Below are 21,354 nucleotides of genomic sequence, written 5' to 3'. Positions count from 1 at the left end.
AGGGAAAGAATTTAAAAAGTCGAGGACGTTGGAACGATCGAGATAACATCGCGCGACTGTTTCCTATGGATTCTTTTGAAATTTCCTAAAAGAAGAACGGTAAAAGCAAGTCCAAAGAAGCTTGAGAACCGACAATTAAAGAAATAGCTGCTCTAGCTTAGCAGGAAAATATCGCCAAAGTCGAGGAAGACAACAAATTGAAGAAAACGGAAAATATTTGTGAAACTATCTTATTCAAGCAGAAGTGGAAGTTTGGAAGTTAAGGAAGACTAAGAAGTTTCGTGTAACAAACGTTCCGGAAGTTAGAAAAATGAGATTGACAGTGGAAGTGCTTTCAGCAGAAAGAGGAGTTTCAACATCTAGTGATCGACAATGATTCTATCAATGATAATTAGGAGCTCGAATGTTTGGAATTAAGTTCGAGTGCCTGAGAGGAATTTGATGTGTCGTTTAATAACTCAAGGAACTTCGTATTAAAAATAAATATCTAAATAGACCATACCTTAAACAGATCGTAAATTAGGCTTCCAGATTAAAGGAAATTGAACGCTTAAAAATAAAAATAAGAAGTTGCAAATAATTATCCACGAGCCACGACTACGTATTTTGAAGCTTAATCTCCCTTAAATCAAGTTCAACGTGCTCTGAGGACCCAGCAAAGTAAATCACACGAGTAAGTTTACCCGAGAGACCACTCCATTCAAGAAAAACAACTAACCAATCTCCAACTTAGTTCGAACGAATCATTTCCATTCTTCCATCAAAACTTCAAATTCTATTAGCGATACAAAAACTCTGACAACTCTCGATTTATTCCACGATCAACTGAAAACGACGCAACCAGCTCTTCAAACAAATCCAAACCGATCTTCACTACCGTTTCTAACGAAAGAGTTTTAAAATTACGATTTAATAGGAATTGCACGATATATCGAAAATGATGCAATCGGTTCTCTGAACCACAAGCAAACTAAATTACACTCGATTTTATTTCCATTAATAACAAATCTCTAAATCTGCCAGTGAAAACGATGGAATCAAGTTTCTGAACCAAAGAAAACCAATCAGTACCAACCCACGTACTTCTATCAAAAACACACCAACGATTCGCGTGGAATGACCAGCCTTCACCATGGATCCTACAACTACCCTGGCTCCCAAAGTCATTTCCTCCGCTCTCCAAACCTATCTCCAAAACTTCACCGCTTTCACCAACACCACAAACACCGTTCTGCCTCTCAGAGACTCTTTATATATCGTAATACCAGTGACCATAATTTATCTGTCGATCTTCATAACCGGTACAATCGGAAACATCAGCACGTGCATTGTGATCGCACGCAACAAGTCGATGCACACAGCCACCAACTATTATCTATTCAGCCTGGCGGTGTCAGACCTGTTGCTGTTAGTCTCTGGTCTCCCAGCAGAGATCTATATGGTCTGGTTCAAGTATCCGTACATATTCGGTGAAGTTTTCTGCGTTCTTCGTGGCCTGGCAGCGGAAACCTCCACGAACGCTTCGGTGCTGACCATTACAGCGTTCACCATCGAAAGATATTTGGCTATTTGTCATCCGTTCTTGTCGCAAACCATATCAAAGCTGACGAGAGTGCTGAAGCAGATTCTTGTAATTTGGTTAATAAGTCTGTTGTTCGCATCGCTACTGGCGATGCAAATAGGAATTGTCCACCATTACAGCAATCCAAAGATGGTGATGTGTACCGTGAAGAGAGTTCTGATCGCGAATTCGTTCGAATTTTCCACGTTCCTCTTCTTCGTGATCCCGATGGTTCTCATTACGGTGCTGTACGCGTTGATTGGAGTGAAACTGAAGAAGTCGAATATGATGAAGAGAAGCAGAGGCAGCGGCGAGAGTGGAAGCTGTAGGCATCATCCTGGAAAATCGTCGAGGAGAGTGCTGAAGATGCTTGGTGAGTTTCATTTTTCAGTAATTCTTGCCAGTTTTACGTCGGTATGTTTGATATGGCATTTTTTAAGCGATCGTTAAAACAAAGCGAAAAATGTGGTAAAGAAAACGTGGATCTTTTTACGAAGTCAACTGATTGTGAAAACAGAGAAACGAAGTAAGTGGGAAATATAGGAGAGGATGAGATTGATATAGAATAAAAAGGAAAAAACGAAAAGAAAATATACTCGATGAAATGAGATATCTTCTTTCTTTTCTAAAGTCGATAGGGATGATATTGGTATAAATATATAAGGAAAACATCAACTTTTGTATAATATCGTTGATATTAATATCGATGTAAAATGTCGATTTATAAACAGGAATTCAAGAAATGGGTTTCTGCGAATGTTTCGAACATTGATCTTAAAACTATATGCGTATAATTTTCTGGGGGGGGGGATTATTGATACATTATTGAGAAGCAAACGAACGAGTAAAATATTATACAAATGTATAATATAAAAGTTTACTGGAGTAGATCTCGGAATGTATCCAAATATTGAAAAATTGATTATATTATTCAGGAAGTAATTACATTACTATGTAATAAGAATTGCTAATTCTCGCCACTCTAAGTAATGGTAATTAATCTTCTAAGATCTGGTCATTGGTAGATTAAATGTTTTCGCAGCATCGTCGTATTTTAATTCACTAAAATACGTTTCCCGAATGCACATAAATAAGTTCAAAGAACATAAAATGATAACCATCGAGGTAACAATTTTGTTAAAAAAAAAAAGAAAGCATAATGAATAGCTCCTTGTCCAAACCGCAAGATTATTTTTCTTAAATCTTGGATCAATTTTACCATTTAATTAAATTCTCAGATCTTATAATTCATCCACTTGTTATCAAAGGAAGCACCGATCGTTAAACAACGAAAGAAAATATTTTATATATGCTCATTCTCTTAAAATCAAGAAAGGATCAACAGGAAAAGCTTGATTCGGAAGCCATCCCTATTATTGTCCACTATAGAAAGAGTCAAACCTATCGACTATCAGGTGTCAGCCAGTGAGTTGTTTAAAAAGGGGAACTGAAGGGTAGGAGACGACCTGGAGTTCGATCCTTTCTCCAAGGAAACGATCGTGCAACCAGGAAAAAGGGAAGGAAACATCTTTTGCTGAAGGGTTGTCTGATTTAGATCGAAAGGTAGTAGCACTTAACTCGAATCAGCGCTTTTTCAGGAACGGGAGTTTCAGACCTATAAAAGGGATAAATAAATAAAGAAATGGAACCTCTGTCGATAATGAAATTATCATTTTTCTTAAAAATGTCATTCTCCGTTATTTTCAGTTTTCAAATTCAATAATTCCTTCGTCGTCGCCAGCTTCCAAATTCCATAATTCAGCGTGAAATAATATCTACCTTTAATATTTGGATAAATTCAACGTTAAATGTAAAAAGTCAATGTTAAGTGATTTTTAACTTCGATGTCTTCCATTTTACTTGTAGCTGATTCTTGTTTTAATTGGAATTTATTTTTAGAACAAAATGACACCTTCACGTGCGGGTATGAAAATACATGATTCCAAGAAATAATTTGTTAATATATATCTTGCTCTACGATCTACGATCTAAATTGCAGCAATTTGCGGTAATTATAAACACTTTAACTCGTAATGATTGGTATGCACTTAATCGAATATAAACGGCGTGATGTATCGAAAAATATCGTAATTCGGAGCATAAGGGTAAAACCAAATAATGCGAGAGATATTTCGTGAGGCGGAAAAGAAATAACACGAACGAAGCGTATCTCGTTTAAAAATAAAATTTTATCGAATGAAAACGTTCGAAACGTCGGAAACATCCTTTGTCTCTTTATAACGATAATAAAATTCGTATCTTATAATCAACAGTTTTCCACATTACAAGAAACATTACGTTATAAGAAAAATAGCGGAACCGTGTTCGATCTTCGCTAAACGACCTAATATTCGCTATTCCTTGTTATTCGAACCGTCACCCACAGACAACAGTCACCCACAGAGTTTTCGTTACGTTTCGAAAAAATATAGAAATGAGAATTTCTACCGTGAGACGTCCGTGAGATTAGAAATCCGAAAAACCTCATTAACGAAAAGATACTCTGGTAAACGTTTTGATATATTAGGATGTTCTTTCGATCAAGGATTAGATCGATCGTGGAGGAACGATGCTCGATTCGATTGAGAGGGTTGAAAGTATCAATCACGATCAGTCGTAGGAATCGTTATTCATTTAGGAACTGAAATATCTCCCATTGATCGTCAGTTTAGTTTCACTCGAAACTTCAGAAGGAAAAGGAAATGACGAATGGAATGGATTCGTAAGTGAATTTCGAAGATTCGATCGATGAAATTTTGTAAGTTGACAATTTCTCAAATGATTTAAGACACTTATGATACTAAAACGCTTTGTTAGATCTTGAAATAATCTTAACGTTAACGTAAGAATGTTGATGCGTTTGTAGCATGAACATAACTCGCGTATATACCAGGTTCCATCCCGATATACGATTTTATAAATATTACGAGTTATCGGTAGCACCATGGCAAATTGAAAAAACGCCATTTACATGTTCATATTTTAATACACGACAAATAGTATAATTCATAGCGAAAGGTAGTTGCCTGAACGATTTCAATAATTGCAAAGCTTAAAATTCGTTGGAAATTATATCGGAGAACCGGCAAGTACGGAAAGTATCGTAACGTTAGAAGGCACACGTGTAACGCGCTTGTATTTTATTTAGACATCAAGCCAAATGACAAGCAAAACCGACTGTATTGACGCGGAAAATTTCAAATCGTTTTAGAAATAATAGCAGCTCCTGGTTTCACCCATATATCCAGTTTTCGTTGGGTCTCCCCTACATTTCACGATCCATTAAATTTTGAAGTGCCGAACTCGATGGAGCATTGAACTTTGAATGGGAAAAGCTATTACCTTGAAGTTCCCAAATTAGTAGGCTACTAATGTCGAAATGTCTTTATTAAATTTTGAATCGTTAAGATCTGCTCGCTTGTAAGCGGTTTAATCTCCCATCCATAAGTATCCGGACGCTGTAGAATTGCTTTGCTTCAGTTTCTTTTATGGATCTACTACGTTGTCCTACGATCAAATTATTACAAAATTATCATCAAATTATTATAAACGATAGGTGTGAGAAGACGTACACGCTTCTTTCACGCTTCCTATAAAGTTTGGTATCTCTGTCCTTTGGAGGGATATGAATCATCTAAGATCGATAAACGTTAAAACAGAGCAACGCAGACGTACCGATTCATCTTTGTGACAACTTGATCAATGTTATTTGTTAATAAATATTGCTTAATACTTTCCAAAGATAACATCGAGATCGTAAAACGACGTAGTAACCCCATAAAAGAAAGTGACGCGAGGTAATTATGTAAAGTTGGCAAATACATCAGTGTCCGGATAGTTGTGGGCGTAAGGGTGTAAGTATTAAGAGCTCGATCCATCGACTCGGTTAATGTCAAATACTCGCGAAGGATACAAATTACAAGAATCGAAATCGTTCAAAACTCGAAGAAAGAGAATTCCTTTGCATGGAGAAAAGGATCAATGTCGAAAATTTGCCTTGAATCTTAAAAACGCCAGCCAGTTACCACTATTTTCGTGAAATATCGCCAGAAAAGGAGAATTCCAGAAATTACTTTGTTTGTTATTCATTCGGTACGAGCGTCGGGGCAATTTTTAAAGAACAAAGGAGGAATATTAAATCTCTAAATACGCTGTCACCGACTGTCGACATTGGCAATTTCGCGAATTTGTTCTTCTTTATGGTAAAAGAGTCCAGGTGCATCGAAAGCACCAATAACAACTTCATAAATCGCCAACTGTTCCCACTGATATCCATTTTAACCGATTTACGTCAGCACTGTGATGATACAAAGGCCTTCTGGACCAATCCTCCGACATTTTAACGATACTAGAGCTCGTGTCGTCATAAAATATACCTATGCTCGTATACTGAAAACAGTTTTTGAATAATCAACTTTCAATTTTTAACATTCTCTGCATTACGTTACATTTAAAGAGAAACGATATGATGGAAATGAAATGTCAAGTAAATAGTACGATAAAAATAAATGCCAAACAACGAGGATCAAGTACTAAATAAATAGTAACATAAAAATGGATAATAAGTAACTGTAACAAGAGTTGAGTGAAGTTACGAAGAAATCTACCAACCCACGATAACCTAAAGGCAAGTAAATTTAGTTTGGAGATTTTAATTTTTGAAAAGGGCTAGGTCTATTTCCGTCGAGTGTATTTTATTCCTTGTCGTTGTTTCGCCGTGTTTTTTAATGGCATAATTAACAGTGACAAGTATAATTAATATGTGGGTTTGTGCGAGAATGTGAAAATATCTCTCGAGATTTAGTTTCTCTCGGGGTCGGGTCGGGCTCCCAAAAGTATCTCGTAATTCGAAAGTGTCGGGACTCCCGAGAATTTCGGGATTCTCGAGACTTACACAATTATTTAGGCCGGAATATGGAGCAAAGTAATAGCGAAATACGCGATAGATATAATATTTTATTAGGAAATATTATATCTGAAATACCTTTGCTCCGTATTTCGGTCTATGTAATTTTTAAAAAATTCCAAAAGTCTCGAGAATCTCGATAATCTCGAATTACGAGATACCTTTCGGATCGCACGTCCAGTAACTTGGAAATTCTCTGCGAAATAATTACGAGCCTAAAAATGGAACTATAGCTCGGTAATATTAATAAAGAAGCGAGGATCGTTCTATGGGTTGACATTTTTTTTTTTTTGCAAAATAAACTAATAAAAATATACAAACGAATTGATAAATTGAATAAAATCGCTATCGGCAATCATCGAGACAAACTAGAGTTATCGTATCATTAGACATATCGTTTTAATTGTAATCGCTTACGTATAATCTACGTATCTACATACATTCTTTTTTAAAGATTGATCGATGGTTCCAGCATTAATGACGATATCGACAAAAAATCCGAGACATTGCTTCATTGTAAATTTTTTACCAATTTTTTACTTCTAGAGTTAAACGATCGCTTCATGGAAACATTCACCGATCGATACAGTTGAACGGTTATTGGAAAAATAACTTGTATAAACGCAGATAATTACATATATACGTTTCGATTCTTGGAATAAATCTTGAGAAACATTTATCTCGTATGACAGATTCTCCAATTTGAATACGAATCATCCTATCCTTCGATCGAACGCGTTTAAAATAGCGATCCATATACATATGAGATAATAACAATTATTTTTAGTCTCGTTGCTAAATCCGATCTGCAGTTTCTTTCTGTCTATACTATAAAAATAGAAGGGGTATCATCTTGGAATGTCGATTCCTTGATATCTGTTTTCGAATAAAAGAGAATGATTTTATGCACGCACACGAAAATGAATTACCGTTTCTTTGAGAATTTCAAGGAACGAATCTTTTATTTAATGGTATAAATTTAGCCGAGATTAAAATTACATACGCTAAGTATAAATGTAACATAAATTAAAATGTAAACATAAATTAAATTAAAATTAATAAATATAAATTAGAATTATCAATAATATCATGTTATAATCGTAGGCAAAATGCGCGCCGATCGGTCGAATATAATTCGCGAGCGAACTGTACACCCTTTTCTTCCACACTTACGTGTCTTTATCTTTTTGTATTTTTCATCGAATATTAAATCGATGAAGTAAAGAGAGAAACGAAATATGGATAACTAAACAAGTTGCTGTTTTATACATAAAAGGTTAAACTAAAAGAGTATATGCAAATAAAACTGACAAAAGCATCGTCCAATATAAATATAAATTAGTATATACATGAATATACGAATATACAAATATACAAATTAACATATAAGTTAATATATAAATTGAAATGGAGATTACTATGCAAGATATGTATATAAATTAAACATAAATGTACGTACAAAATGTAACAAACGAAAGAATTGTTAAAATTACTCAGAAATAAAAGCATTGTAAGAATCTTTCCAAATCTCAAACTGTAAAATACTCGACTGTCTCATAACGAGATATTCGAAGTGGAAATACTATAAAGCGAAAATTTCGATTGGAAATTTCGATAAAGCAACGTTCGATGGAAACGTATTAAATGGAAAAGTTTGATCGAGAATTTTCTCATCGACTTCCATCTCGTAACAGGCTGGTTAATATTCGTAGTTTACCAGGCCGATGAGAAATCAGAATCGGAATCGTGAGTTTATAATTGAGCGAGTTTATAATTTATAATTGTACGTCATATACGACATCGGCAGCACACGAAACGCAGAATTCGCATTATTTCTGTAGGTAAACTTCCGGGACGAATTCATAATTCAGCTGTAGAGTCTTTGTTGCACGCTTGCAATGAGTCGTAATAATACGAACATCTTACGGTTCAAGTTCACGTTGGAACTTTTATTTCGATGAACCTTTCGTAATAGCGAAATTAATTGAAAAATACCATCGTGGAAAAAGACAAATATAATACTCAAACGTGCACGATTTTTCGCAGATGTAAAACATCTCGAAATTTTCCATTTTTTCGAATGTTCCATAAAATAATAGAAAAGTCGCTTGAATGGTCTCGTCCTGTTCGTATGTTTTTTTTTTTTTTTGCAAAAAGACTGGTTGTCAAAATGATTAAGTATTGTGCAAATACGATGAATTACTTACCTACTTAACCTGTGAACCCCGTCGTTCGTTAACAGGAACTTGTATAACGAAATTAAAATTTAAGAAAGACGAATCGGTTAATTGGAATACTGGCGTATCTACAAAAATCGTGTTTCCAGACATTCAAAGTTGAAACATTCTTTCTTTTATAGAGTTACACAAACTGTATTTTTAATATGGAATAAAACGACAGCGAAAAAGGAGGACTATTTTACTTGCGGTAAAAAATGACAATAGTTTACAGAAACGATTGTAGAGGCTCTTTTTCCGAATATCGAAAACGAAACGGAAGAACCTCGCGAGCCCCAAACTCACCTTCTTTAAAATAACACTTGACAAAGCCACTTGACAAAGGAACTACGTATCTGTCTACAAACTATGCCTACGACGTCTTTACATAACGATATCTCTGAGTCTTTTCCTTTTATCCGAAAAAAAATGGCAATCGTACGTAGCGAAGAAGCGGCATTATCCGCAGCTTTGCGTAAAATTAATTATAATTTTAATAAAAGGCAACCGAAAAACGTCCCCTCCTATCTTTACTCCGACGTTTGAATGGCTATCGATCGATATACCGATACAACTTGCTCGGATTAATAAAGGAAGCTGCATAAAAGTACCTTCTCTGAAAAAATAGAGCAATTTTAAGGTTTTATTTGATCTTTGAACTAATGAAAAGCCAAATTACCAATAAAAGAAGCTTCGCATAAAAGTTGCTTCTTTTAGAAAAATTACAAAAGGGGGCAAAGAAAAAGAAATTGCAGAGAAAAGATAGAACAGCGTTAGGTATTACTTAACCTTTAAATACTGTCATATCCATGTTCGATTGCGCAAATACTGAACGCGATATTACGATGCACCATGTGTCAGTGCAATATCACGACGATTAAACCTTGTACCTGTCGAATGATCCGGTCGCGGCCTGTGAATTCATTAACAGAGCTGGTTTATCGTGGACACGACGATAGGCTCGGGAGAATCGATGAACGTGACGAGAATAGCGGCTGGTGATCTGAGTTCTGCTAGAAACTGCATGCTCGTCTATGTACGAACTACCTTTTTTCGCTTTTACGGCTTAATAATGGCCACGGTAATAAGGCTATGTAGGTTCAGCTAATGGAAGCGATGCTATATAGACGTAGGAAAGTTTGATCGAGGATTCGACTCAGCCATCGCGGTATACAGGCTGATTCATTGCCTTTAATTTTGGAACTTCAATAACAGTCGCAATGCTACGATTACTTTAAAATGAACAACAATAAGATACGTATTTATCGTCGTGAATGTGTGCAATCAAATCTACCGAGTGCAAGTGATAATAGCTGTAAGACGATTCGACCAAAACAATTCTTACCCTCGCAAGGAAAATAGTTGGGAAATGGGACAATTCCTGGTGTAAAAGCAAGTCGAGAGTATAAAGCGTGTAACAGAACATTTTTGTTTTCGTTTATAAAGTATAGCGAACTTTGCGAACAGAGCAAACTCTGGTTGGAAGCGTCGAATACTAAGGTTCAGAATAGAATAGGCTTTCCAATAAACTGGGTAAACGCCAGGATCCATTCAGAACATAGCCGGTCATTTTGAGTATCTTCTATAAAGATGGTATATAATAATAATATATTTTCATTGTTTTTGAATGTACAGCTCCCGAAGTTCTCTTGCACCCTGTAGCATGAAATCTTCTTATTCGTAAAGTACTGCTGCAGTCAACGACAATATGCTTAGTTTACCCTGTGATATTACAATTTCAACAGATTACATTTTGTTAATGTTGTTGCGTTAAAATTATTTTACAGTATGCGTGGCAAGATTACGTTTAGCGATAGGTTTAGCTGACAGAGGAAACTAAATCTGCAGAAGCTCTATCAGAGATCAACTAGATCACGAACATGCACAATGTGTCCTTTCTTTCTCGACTTTGGGGTTTTGATAGGAGATGCAACGATAGAATCGTTTTGTAACAAATAGGCGGTAAGATTGCGTAGATTTATTAAAATACTATAATGGTAAACGTAAAAAATACTTGTTCTCCGACTTACGATTATTTTATAGCGCACAACGACAAGAATAACTTTGAAATTTTCTCTTCGAAGTAATGGAAGTAATCCTAGAAAGAATCAATTTGTACAATATGTTTTTATCGTTTGAGAACTTTTATGTTTCCCAACTGTTTTGCAGCGGATGATTAACAAGCCTGTGTAACTTACTAATAACGTAGAAAAGTGCGATCAAGGATGATGATACAAGCTGATTTAAAAATAGTTAGAAAATTTTCTATATCGGCAAGTGTATTTTTTTACCAATCAAATTACGCAGAGTATCGTAACAGCAAAAAATGTGAACGATATTTGCATATAGAAGGTAATTGTAAATAACGAAAAATGTCGATTGAACGTTTGTTTTCTAAGTTAGTGTACTTACACGTCTCTTCGTAAGCTATCCTCGATCTGTCGCATAATATTTTAATGATGGCCGATCTAGCCAGAGAATGACTTTACAATTTCAATCAAATTCAAAGACAATAACAAACGAACGAGTATCAACTCGATGTCTGGATATCTGCTAATTGCTGTAATTATAACGCGAGTCGGTAATTTCGATCGTTAATCCAATAAAAAAAAATAACTTGCTCGACCAGAATACGTGCGACAGATGAGAATCCACGCTTTCTATGACATTTAGAGTTTACACGGATTCTGATCACGTCAATGAATAAATAAAGAAAAAATAGGTGAAATTAAATTTGGCCTTGAGTAAAGAGAGGACTACAGATAAACTGCAGATTTTTATGAGATTTTATGCGTTTGCGTGAAACTTAAAGGTGGAAAAATTCGCAAAACGCACACAATATGGGAAAATATATAAAATATCCAAAATATAACACGATATAACTATACGATATAAAAATATATAATCGATATTCCACGGGATAAATCGACAAGGTTAGCAATGGATTAATGAACGTTATTCGATACTGAATTAAGAAAAAAGATCGATTTCCTCGATGGACCTGAGCTGTTTTGGAATTCATGGTTGTAATTAATGTCAGAATCTGTGTAATTATGTTGCAGAGTAACTCGTATCTACATAATTAAATCACGTAATTGTATCAAGTCATAGATCATTTATTATTACACTAGATTATTCTTCACAAAGCCAAGTCCATCATATCGTTGGTTTCAATTCCAATCACTACGATTATATCTTAATTATTTTTATTATCTCTTAATTATTATCTACAAAGCGAATATATACTGCTCGATATATAATACTCGATCCAACGAACAACAATACGATTTTTAAAGAACGTTCCTCCAGTCTTCGGTCTGGAAATTAGCCGTTTCGCTCGATCGACAAGTTTCTAATCCTATCGTCCAATCTTTGGCGAAACTTCACCGGATCGATCCTTTTATAGAGAGATTGTGTTTCTTAAATAGTTATCGAAATCTCCAATTTGAACGAGTTTTGAGTTTGCAACGATAAAGGGAGACTATCGAGGGAAAAATTTGGAAAGGGATAAGCAAGAAACCAAAGTGGAGAATGAGATTCAGCGTGGAGCTGATAGTAATCCAGAAGATTGATGTTTTAAACAGAAGATTTATGTACGTCGCTTCGACTTTATTCGAATAGGATAATAAATAGTCCTATGCCGATTTTCGCAGCTCCAACAAATTGATAATATACTTTTGAATAACCACGATCGTTTCTTAAATATCTCTCAATGTGGTGGAAAATAATAAAAGAAAATAGATCGTAATACGTACAATGACTACCGAAAGCGTTGACACGTTTTACCTGCCGATTAACTCGTTACGAGTATATGGAATTTCGTGTCACTTGGTAGCACTTTCGCGTGGCTATAAAAATTTAGCATTATGAAAGCGAAATATAAAACCTGATAAAGTAGCGTTTCGTTGGAAAATGAGAGTACGCGATACCTTTCGAAGCCACTGTATATCGATTATTAATAAATTAAATATTAAAATTAATTTTGTCGATTAAATTTTGTTGAGATCTACGAAACGTTGAATTCTCGCGAGAACAAGATCTTTTTAAAGCGTTTCTATCGTCGATTCTCCCATCTTATTTACGTGCAATAACGCCATTTGCGATTTACAGCGAACAATCGTCAAATTACTTTAATCGGAGGACAGCGGATATTCGAGCGTCCGCAAACAAAGAATCGAACTTAAATATCTGTTTCAGGGTTGTAGGCATACATTTTACAGAGGATTAGCAGAAATCCAATCGGAAACGACGTCGAACGTAGCAGATGCTCCTTTCAGAGGCACAGCTGCGTTGCATTAAATGCGTTTAAAGCATCGAGTGCAAGGTAGACGAGCAAAAAAGCCGAGACCGTCTTTCCGTCTTATTATCTGTTTTTTTCTTTTTTTTTTTTCCTGTGAATATCACAATGGCCGATATCGACATTTCCTGTTTTACCTTAACGGGGGCTAATTGCGGTGACTGTAGCGGGAGATTCAAAAACGTTCGAGAAACGGATTTTCGTGCATTACGCGTATCTTGAAAATTATCTCGTTTAATTCGTCGCGTTGGGTGGCAATATTGCTTTAAACTGTAAATTTGGAATAAATTACTCGAAACTACGTATGTGGACGTATTTCAATTTACGCTAAGACGAACTGATTCTGCAACGAGCAAGGTTCTAGAATGAAATTGTGGTTCCGTACGTACCTCGCTTCGCTTGAATACACGATCGATGCGTAATTTCTCGAATATAAATGATTAATCTCGAAGAAGCGAATCAATTTAGCTTCTACGTGGCTTACGCGCATATATGACAAGTTTATCTTTTATTTCGTTTCTCTTTATATCTTTCCCGGCTTCCTTTCTCAAAGGAGGAAAATTTATCGTCGTTCGAGAGTAATTGATTTCCTTCCGCTTTCGTTTTGTCGGAAAAGTAGTTTGTATTACTACTCGTTTTCTTGTCTCGTCCCGTTTCGTCGATTACGATGATCGATGACGACGACCTCGATTTTTCCCAATTCCTGTTTCCTTGTGGTCGCTTGCTCTACGGAACTCGATACATCCGATTCGACGTTAATTATTCCACCTATCGATTACAATGCAGCAGAAGTTCCCCGACCGTTTTACTCTCATTACTTTTCTTTCTTTCATATGTCATCATTTCCGTTAGTTAATGGTCGTTTATCAGACGTATATAAACAAGGCGCAAATGCGTACGCATGAATTTCTTATCTTAATCACGCAAAAACTTCGTTCAATTAATAGAGGCAAAAAGCGGCTGGTAAAAGAAAAACAAGTAATCCTCGATTAGCCAGCTTCGCCGACTAATAAGCTCGTTTTATCGATCCGATCGGAGGGGGAGAATTTAATATGTTGTATCTTTGATGGTACGCACTGTTGCGCAAAATATCCAAAGACTTCCTTATTTTTGACAGCAGGATACGGTTTAATTACAGTAGCACAAGTAAATCTTATATATCGTTGGTAACAAAATTGCTTTCAGGTAGTTAACAGGTATCCCGTGAAATACATATCGATATCTGCAGAAGTAAAACAAATTATGGGGCAACGTTTCAACAAAATTTATTTATTTACCCCCTGTCTCTAAATATCTGTACGTATAGTTTCCTCGAAAAGAAAGATTTTTTTCAAATTATACCGCGATTAATTTAAGCAACACTGTATTATATATTTATAGTAATATCGTAAATTATATGAGAATACTTTATTGCAGTGGCGATTCCGATTTCTGACTAACGATCGTGAAAATAATTAATGGAAGATTAATTTTCAAATGGTTAATTAAAAAGTAAAATTGCATCGACTTGTACAGCCGTCGCTACAATCCAGCACAATCGTATTTTTTAGAAATGTTGAGATATCGACGTCAGATAATATTTGACTCGTACGTGTTTCGTTATTGTTCGTCCGACTTCGCTTGCAAACCTATTGGACCTGTTCCGAGCCTTTTAAGGCGAATCTTCGTGAAAAACCGCACGAAAAGTATCACAAACGAAATGTGTGCCCGAAACAGGAAGAAGCCTGAAAACACGGTTTATCTCAACGTCTCAGGAGGAATCATCCTCGGTGAATTTTTAAGCGTGGCGTGGACCGATTTAGGGGCAGAATTTACACGGGTCACGTCTCACGTTTCACAAACAGGATATCCATCCCGTTGCTCTTTGAGCTACGAGCTACGACGAGCGCCACATCCAACTTCGCCGATAGTGTTTGACTTTCGTTTCGATATTGTGGCGCGTTACCTTAGGAAAACTTCTTCCTCGACTAAATGGTATTGGGATCCTGCGAATATGCGCGAAACGTGTCCTCTTCGAGCTTCCGCGGTAAGCTGTTAGGGAACTCTTAATAACGACGGTATAACGATATTATACGATACATAATAATAGAACATATAACGAATAATAATATTTGATACTTTTACGTTTTCTCTCTGTCAATACGTTGCATTTATTCTTTCTTCGATCGTGTCTCTGATAATGGAAATTTTTTAAAAGAAAAATACTATCGGAGAAGACATTTTTTTAACAGAATTTGCTTTGAAATATTGTACGATGTAATTAAGAGATCGTGAAACAATAGTATCTATAACTTCAAGTACGTTTAGACGTCGAATATGAGCAAAAAGTTAGAACTAGATTACATATCGGCACGCGTCTCAAAGTTCGAAGCAACAATTCTACCACGTACGTCAAAGTTTCAGGATAATTTATCTCGACTTTTGCTAGGAATTTTCAAAATTGTTCCATGCGCTCGTTTCATACAGCTTAAAGCTGTTCGATTTATACTTCTCTCTTCTACTGTATATACAAACTTTAGTAACGAAGAGATTATACATTTTCATGGACATTATATTATAGAAGATGCTTTTTTAAGCAGAATCTGGTTGAAAATCTCATGGAATCGGATCGATAGAACGATAGAGCCGAATGCAGGAGTACTTAATCAGAAAATCTGCCATTTCCAACGTTTACCGGTAGCGATGTTCGAAATAATATCGCAGTTCGAACACGCTCCACCGATATTTCTGATCTCTAACGCTTCGCTTGATCTTAGTCGTTCACCTTTATACCTACATTACAATAACATTCGGTAAAAGGAATATGAATAAAATACTGAATAGAAATACATAGCAGACGCGTAAAGCGAGAATAATAAACTTAGAGCTATAAGAACGAAGGGACAAAACTTCAAAATAATGAAATAATGGAAAAAATGTGCGACTGGAGGAGAAAGAAAGGGCGGGGAAGCTTACTTCTGGAAAGAAAGCAAAATCAACGAGCAGAACGTACATCCAGTTTTGTGGATGAATTATTCAAAGGGAGCGTAAGCGGCACGATGCTATGAAATGCCATAACTCGACTGATCTTGACCTCAGTCGCATATCAATTCCAGTCTTTACATATTCTTTGAAAAGCGGCCCGCGCAATATCGCCTCGTAATCGCATGAACTCGTCGAGAATAACGCGCTTGGACCAAAACGTCGCGACACATTTCGATTATCTTCTTCTCCAATTTTGTTCCCCATTTTTCCTCTCCTTCCGAGGCGAAAAGCAACAGATTGAACGTAAAGTAGGAGAAAATTGCGTCGATGATAAATCGTCGCAAATTTATGTGAGTTATGTAAACTGGTTTCCATTGAAATTGAGAAAATGACCGGGATTTTCACACCAAGACTCGAATCGCACCCGTGGAAGGAAGCAGTTTAAACGAAACGGAGGGAAACTGGGTGATACTTCCTCCGACGAAAAGTTTTCTCCTCCTGGATGAACGAGATGAAAAATTTCTGATATTGCCGGACGATATCCTGGGATTTGAATTTTAGGAGATCCTGCATCAATTTTCTTAAAAGGAGAAAGAGCCACGTTCTATAAAGTAGTTGTTCCATTTTGTTTCACCAAAATCCATTTTGATCTTGCTGGATATATCCGTTTAACGCGAAACAAACTACAAAATTACACAAATTACGCGATAGCCACGTACGTAATTAGAGAATTTACGATAACAATAAGGATCCAATTGCAAGATATAATTTTATTTAGAAAGTAAAATTATTAGTTTCCTATTACAATTTATCGCTAAAAAGAAAGAAGAAATAGATCGTTTGGTTGAACAACAACGGAAGAAAAATTTGTTACGCTATCGTAGATTTCCTCTTCTCCGACGAACGATTATTATATATAAGGAAACTTTCAATTATATAAATGTAATATTTTAAAATTAGCTGCAATGGCAGTTGTTCTGGTTTTTAATTAATAATTACGTAGATCAACTCACCTAAAAGATTAACTTCATCAATCTCCTCAGCCACCATTAATCCTACCTAACTTTTACGGTGTTTTCCCTTGCAAACGACACTCGAGTTTCGCTCTAAAAAATAGAGTACTCCCAACGCGAGGATAATTAGAACTTATAAATTCGTTCGCGTAATCCTACAGTCAAAAAGTTTTGATTCTGTCATTGGCTAAGGACCGGATCAACGTGAAATTAACTAGAACTTTGTTTCTCGGATTACGATAATATCGATCTGCCAAAAAAATCGCAAATCTTACACCCTCTGCGATCTGTTCCGGCGAACACAGGAATTATCGCAAACGACTTATCGGTGATGTGTAATCATCGGCGAGGTACGAAACAGACGTGAAATTTACGACGTTCGTCTACCAACCTCTTGCTATTCTAACCATATAAATACTCCGAATTTTTCTATCCATCGCTGCTCCGTATTTGACGCCCGAGGGGTGCGAATGCCAACCCCGATACCACCCCTGATACCAACAGTCATCAAAGGCGAAATTGTGTCTGCACGTGGACTACCCTCTTCTCTGTGGCGAAGGCCAGTGTATAAAAAGGCCTGTACCACTGGCCTCGCGCCTTTATTTTCTTGTTACGAATGTCGTGCGTTACCATTTCCATTGCGTTACCACTTCCTATTGTTACAGTTACCATTGTATCGGTATATTGGTATATCTCGTAGCATATAAGATTGCCAGTAATTGTATCAATCTTACGTTCTTTATTACCGAATATAAGCTAGTTGATATTAACAAGTTCTCAATTCCGTTTCTTTCTGACATTAAGCAAATAGAGACAAATCGAAATTATAGATTCGATAATCGCGAGTTTGAGTTACGCAGCCCCTGAACGATGCAGCACCGAGGACATTGCGAGCTGTACGAACCCGCTGTCACAGGCGTTTGAATAACGGAGGATACTCGTGTGGTCGCGCCTGTAATAGAGGACGTGCTACCTCTCGTTCGAAACCTAATTTTTAATTTCACTGGAAAATCTAGTTTCGAGATAGCAAGATAGACGAAACTCGCTTCTCGGTTATTGGGATAATCTTACTTCTCGATTATAAAAAGACGAGCCATGAGAAAACGATAGCCTACGAGAAACAAACCGATAACAGATAAATCTCGCATAGCTTCCGTAACGGTCTTTCTTGATACCAGTTAGAACGATCAATTTAGAACCTAATATTTCCTGTAGAATAAGAACGTTTTGTATCTTCGTCTTTTGACATTCTTTTCTCCTGTTACGAACGTACGTAGTATATTTAAAGAAATCTAATAAATAAAATGTGGAATTGTGTTACAGTTGCCGTGGTGATAGCCTTTTTTATTTGTTGGGCGCCGTTTCACATACAGCGACTGGTCGCCACGCACGGGACGAACTCGGAGGACCACATGAGCTCGAACAGCAAGTTGGACGAGTTCCTTTATACCCTGGTGACCTACATATCTGGCGTACTCTATTACGTGTCCACGTCGATTAACCCGATTTTATATAATATCATGTCGAACAAATTTCGAGTTGCGTTCATGGTGAGTCACAGTACCCTTCTTTAGGTGTAACAGCATGTACCGCGTAATTAGAAATTGGGTTTGGATTAATCTAGTAGAATGGTCCACTTGATCGATATCCAATTATCCTCCTTTATCTGATGAAACTTTGTTGGATTAGTCGGTCTGGGTTGATTAAGAAACCAGGTTGTATTCGATAGGGGTTAGTTCGTAGTTTGTAAATAATTCAGCTTCTTTCGATCTCTCCAAATCGTAGAGTTTAAACGAACGAATTCCCTTTCAGAGCCACGGTATTAATTAAGAAGTACGGAACTCGATAATGTAAACTGCAACTTTCTCCAATTATGTCACATAAAACGCGTCCAACCACCCGCGCACCAACTTCCACGATATTCTCCAATTCCAGCAATCAGAAACACATTCCAACTCCCACACGATCCCATTATTCCTATATTACGATCGTTCGTAGCACACAATATCCTTTAATCGCCCTACCACTCTCGTTAATCAATCGACTTACACGAATCAAATTAATACAACCAACTCCACCTAATCTACCACTGTCGGCCATAATTAACAGGACACCTATTGATATTTCGTATAAATTACACGCTTCCCGCGGTTTCTATCGCTTCCTTCGTATCGTTTGTTTCTTACGATGGAACTGCGAATGTTTGCGCATTTGTGGGAGATTTGAAAATGTAAAGATACAAGTTACGTGTCCTGGTACTTACGACCGGCAGTATATTCCTATCGACACCGAGTCCCGCTCAATGTCCTGCTGACAGAAAATCCACTGGAACAAATTTCGCCTTCTCCTCGATACTTTGCCCTGACGAATGTAAGAACGCGATCTGCGAACCTGGTTCTCGAACGTGGACTTCTATTTTTGTGCCGAGTCCTCGTTCAAATGTCACGCTGTGCGACCGTCGCAAGCTGCTCGACTACCAAGCGTCATTCTTGTTTTCACAGGAAACATTGTCAAGGAGTTGCAAAATCCCCGGCCTGGCGATTCGCACGGAGCAACGATCGTACTCGAGTCTGCCACGATCGCAGCAGCGAGCGATCGGCTCTAGAAACATGGGAACAGGCGGCACCGGAATCATCCACGACAGCACCGACTGTTCCGGCAATTCTGGCCACAACAGCCTAAAGCAGAACGCTCAGCCATTGGCTGAGCATCTTAACGCGGAGTCGACGCGGAACAACGACGTGGATAAGAAGGGCAACGAGGACATCGACAGACTGGAAGACTCGAAAGAGATTAAAAACAAGGACGTCGGTTGTTACAAGTGTTCGAGAAAATCGAGGCCAGCCAGATATGCCACCGTGAAGCTTTCGAACGCGAGCCAATCTGAGAAGAAATGGTGGCGTTTGTTAAAGTGGTTCCCCGGCTTAAAGTCCTTGAAACTCGCCGGAAGAAGCACGTGCACCGTCCCGGAAAATAGTCCTCTGAGAAGGTCAGAGCTTAGACGAGAGGAGATCTCGATGACTTTGTGGAACGAAACGAACGAACAAAACACCGTTTGAGTTTTCCAGGGTGCGATATCGGTTTAGGTAGAAACGTTGAAATTACGAATGATGAAAGTGGAACTTGGGTCGAAATTAGTCTGTTCGTGATGGTGATGGTACTTGAAACTTTAAATAGATTAACCATCCTCGCTTAATTATCGTTACGATTATTACAAAGTAACTGAGAATTGCGAGATTGAACTTTGAGCGAGTGATCGCAGGTTAGACGTACGAATGAATTTTATGGGATGACGAGAGCGTACGACGATAAGCTACAAAAATATTTTAGCTCGCTAAGCTGATGCTGCAAGGGAAAATGAGACTGTGTAAATGCAAGTAATCGGAGCTTTCTATCTTTTTTCTTTTTTCTTTTTTTCTACGCGAGGAGGGGAAAATGCACTTACGCATGCCCAGCAACCCGTGCGGCCGCTGGATTACGTGGAACTCGGCAAAATGATAACGCCTCTACCCACTGAAAACCTCTTCTCTTTCTGATATCGGATAGCTACACGAGGTCCAACCCCGTAACTGCCATGAGCATTACGTCGGGGTTGGCCTCTTTTGTATCTCCTGGTTTATTTCATAAATAGTCAAGTAATTGGAACCTAACCTTCTGGCCTGGTGTAAATAAAGCAGGCTTCGGATCTTAGTTTTCACATTCAGGAATTAAAATCAATCTGATCTGGTATCTGATCATCTATATGGTGATATGACCTAGGTCGAGGTAAATTTAACTTCGTCCTAATCTACGTTAGATCTGAGCGATAAAATCTAACTAACTTCGAATTGCATCTAACTTAATTTACAAACGATAAAATTTCACTTCTTTTGTTCGCGCTTCAAGTATTTGAGTTTGTAGATCGTAAAAGAAGAATGCTTTAAAAATACAATTCAATGTTGCAAAGCCAACAAATAGTTTTCCTTATCGAGTATTTAAAAGAATAAAAGACCGTACTATATAACGTATAAAAATTGAAATTCGTATAAAATTTGACAAAAACCGTTCGTTTTAAAAAGTTTATAAAGCATCACAGTTAGCTTATCTGTGCAAACTTGTATCTTCGTACATTGTAGTTCTAAAAATCATTAGTTTATTTCATCCACTTCTGCTTGCGTTTTAGACGCACTACTATCCAACTAAAAACACACACACGACTCACCTTCATTTAAAAGAAAAACTAGGTTCGTGAAAACGATTAAAAAATTCGAACTAATCGTCGAGCTAACGAGGTACAGTGTCACTGTGTCACTTTTAACGTCAAAAAGTTGGTGATGTTATTGTAACGAGACGAACTCGTTAATCCGATCGATTCAGAAGAAATCACGAATTCCACGTGGTTTACAGTATAACTTTCG

At 37.1% G+C, this 21,354-nt stretch overlaps 1 protein-coding gene across 1 annotated transcript; it reads left to right on the top strand.

Moving 5' to 3' along the window:
- The first annotated feature begins 1,026 nt into the window (after positions 1-1,026).
- Positions 1,027-20,367, top strand: LOC117234961 (pyrokinin-1 receptor-like). Its single transcript, XM_033496552.1, has 3 exons — positions 1,027-1,934; positions 18,281-18,507; positions 19,459-20,367. Exons 1-3 carry the CDS (start codon positions 1,133-1,135, stop codon positions 20,014-20,016), a joined length of 1,587 nt encoding a protein of 528 aa, XP_033352443.1. The 5' UTR covers positions 1,027-1,132; the 3' UTR covers positions 20,017-20,367.
- Positions 20,368-21,354: the final 987 nt, after the last annotated feature.

This window comes from Bombus vosnesenskii, unplaced genomic scaffold (genome assembly GCF_011952255.1).
Source record: "Bombus vosnesenskii isolate JDL3184/JDL3185 unplaced genomic scaffold, Bvos_JDL3184-5_v1.1 scf7180000013311, whole genome shotgun sequence".
Lineage (NCBI taxonomy): Eukaryota > Metazoa > Arthropoda > Insecta > Hymenoptera > Apidae > Bombus > Bombus vosnesenskii.
Note: the sequence above shows the minus strand (reverse complement) of the source record. Positions and strands in the feature narration are given on the sequence as shown.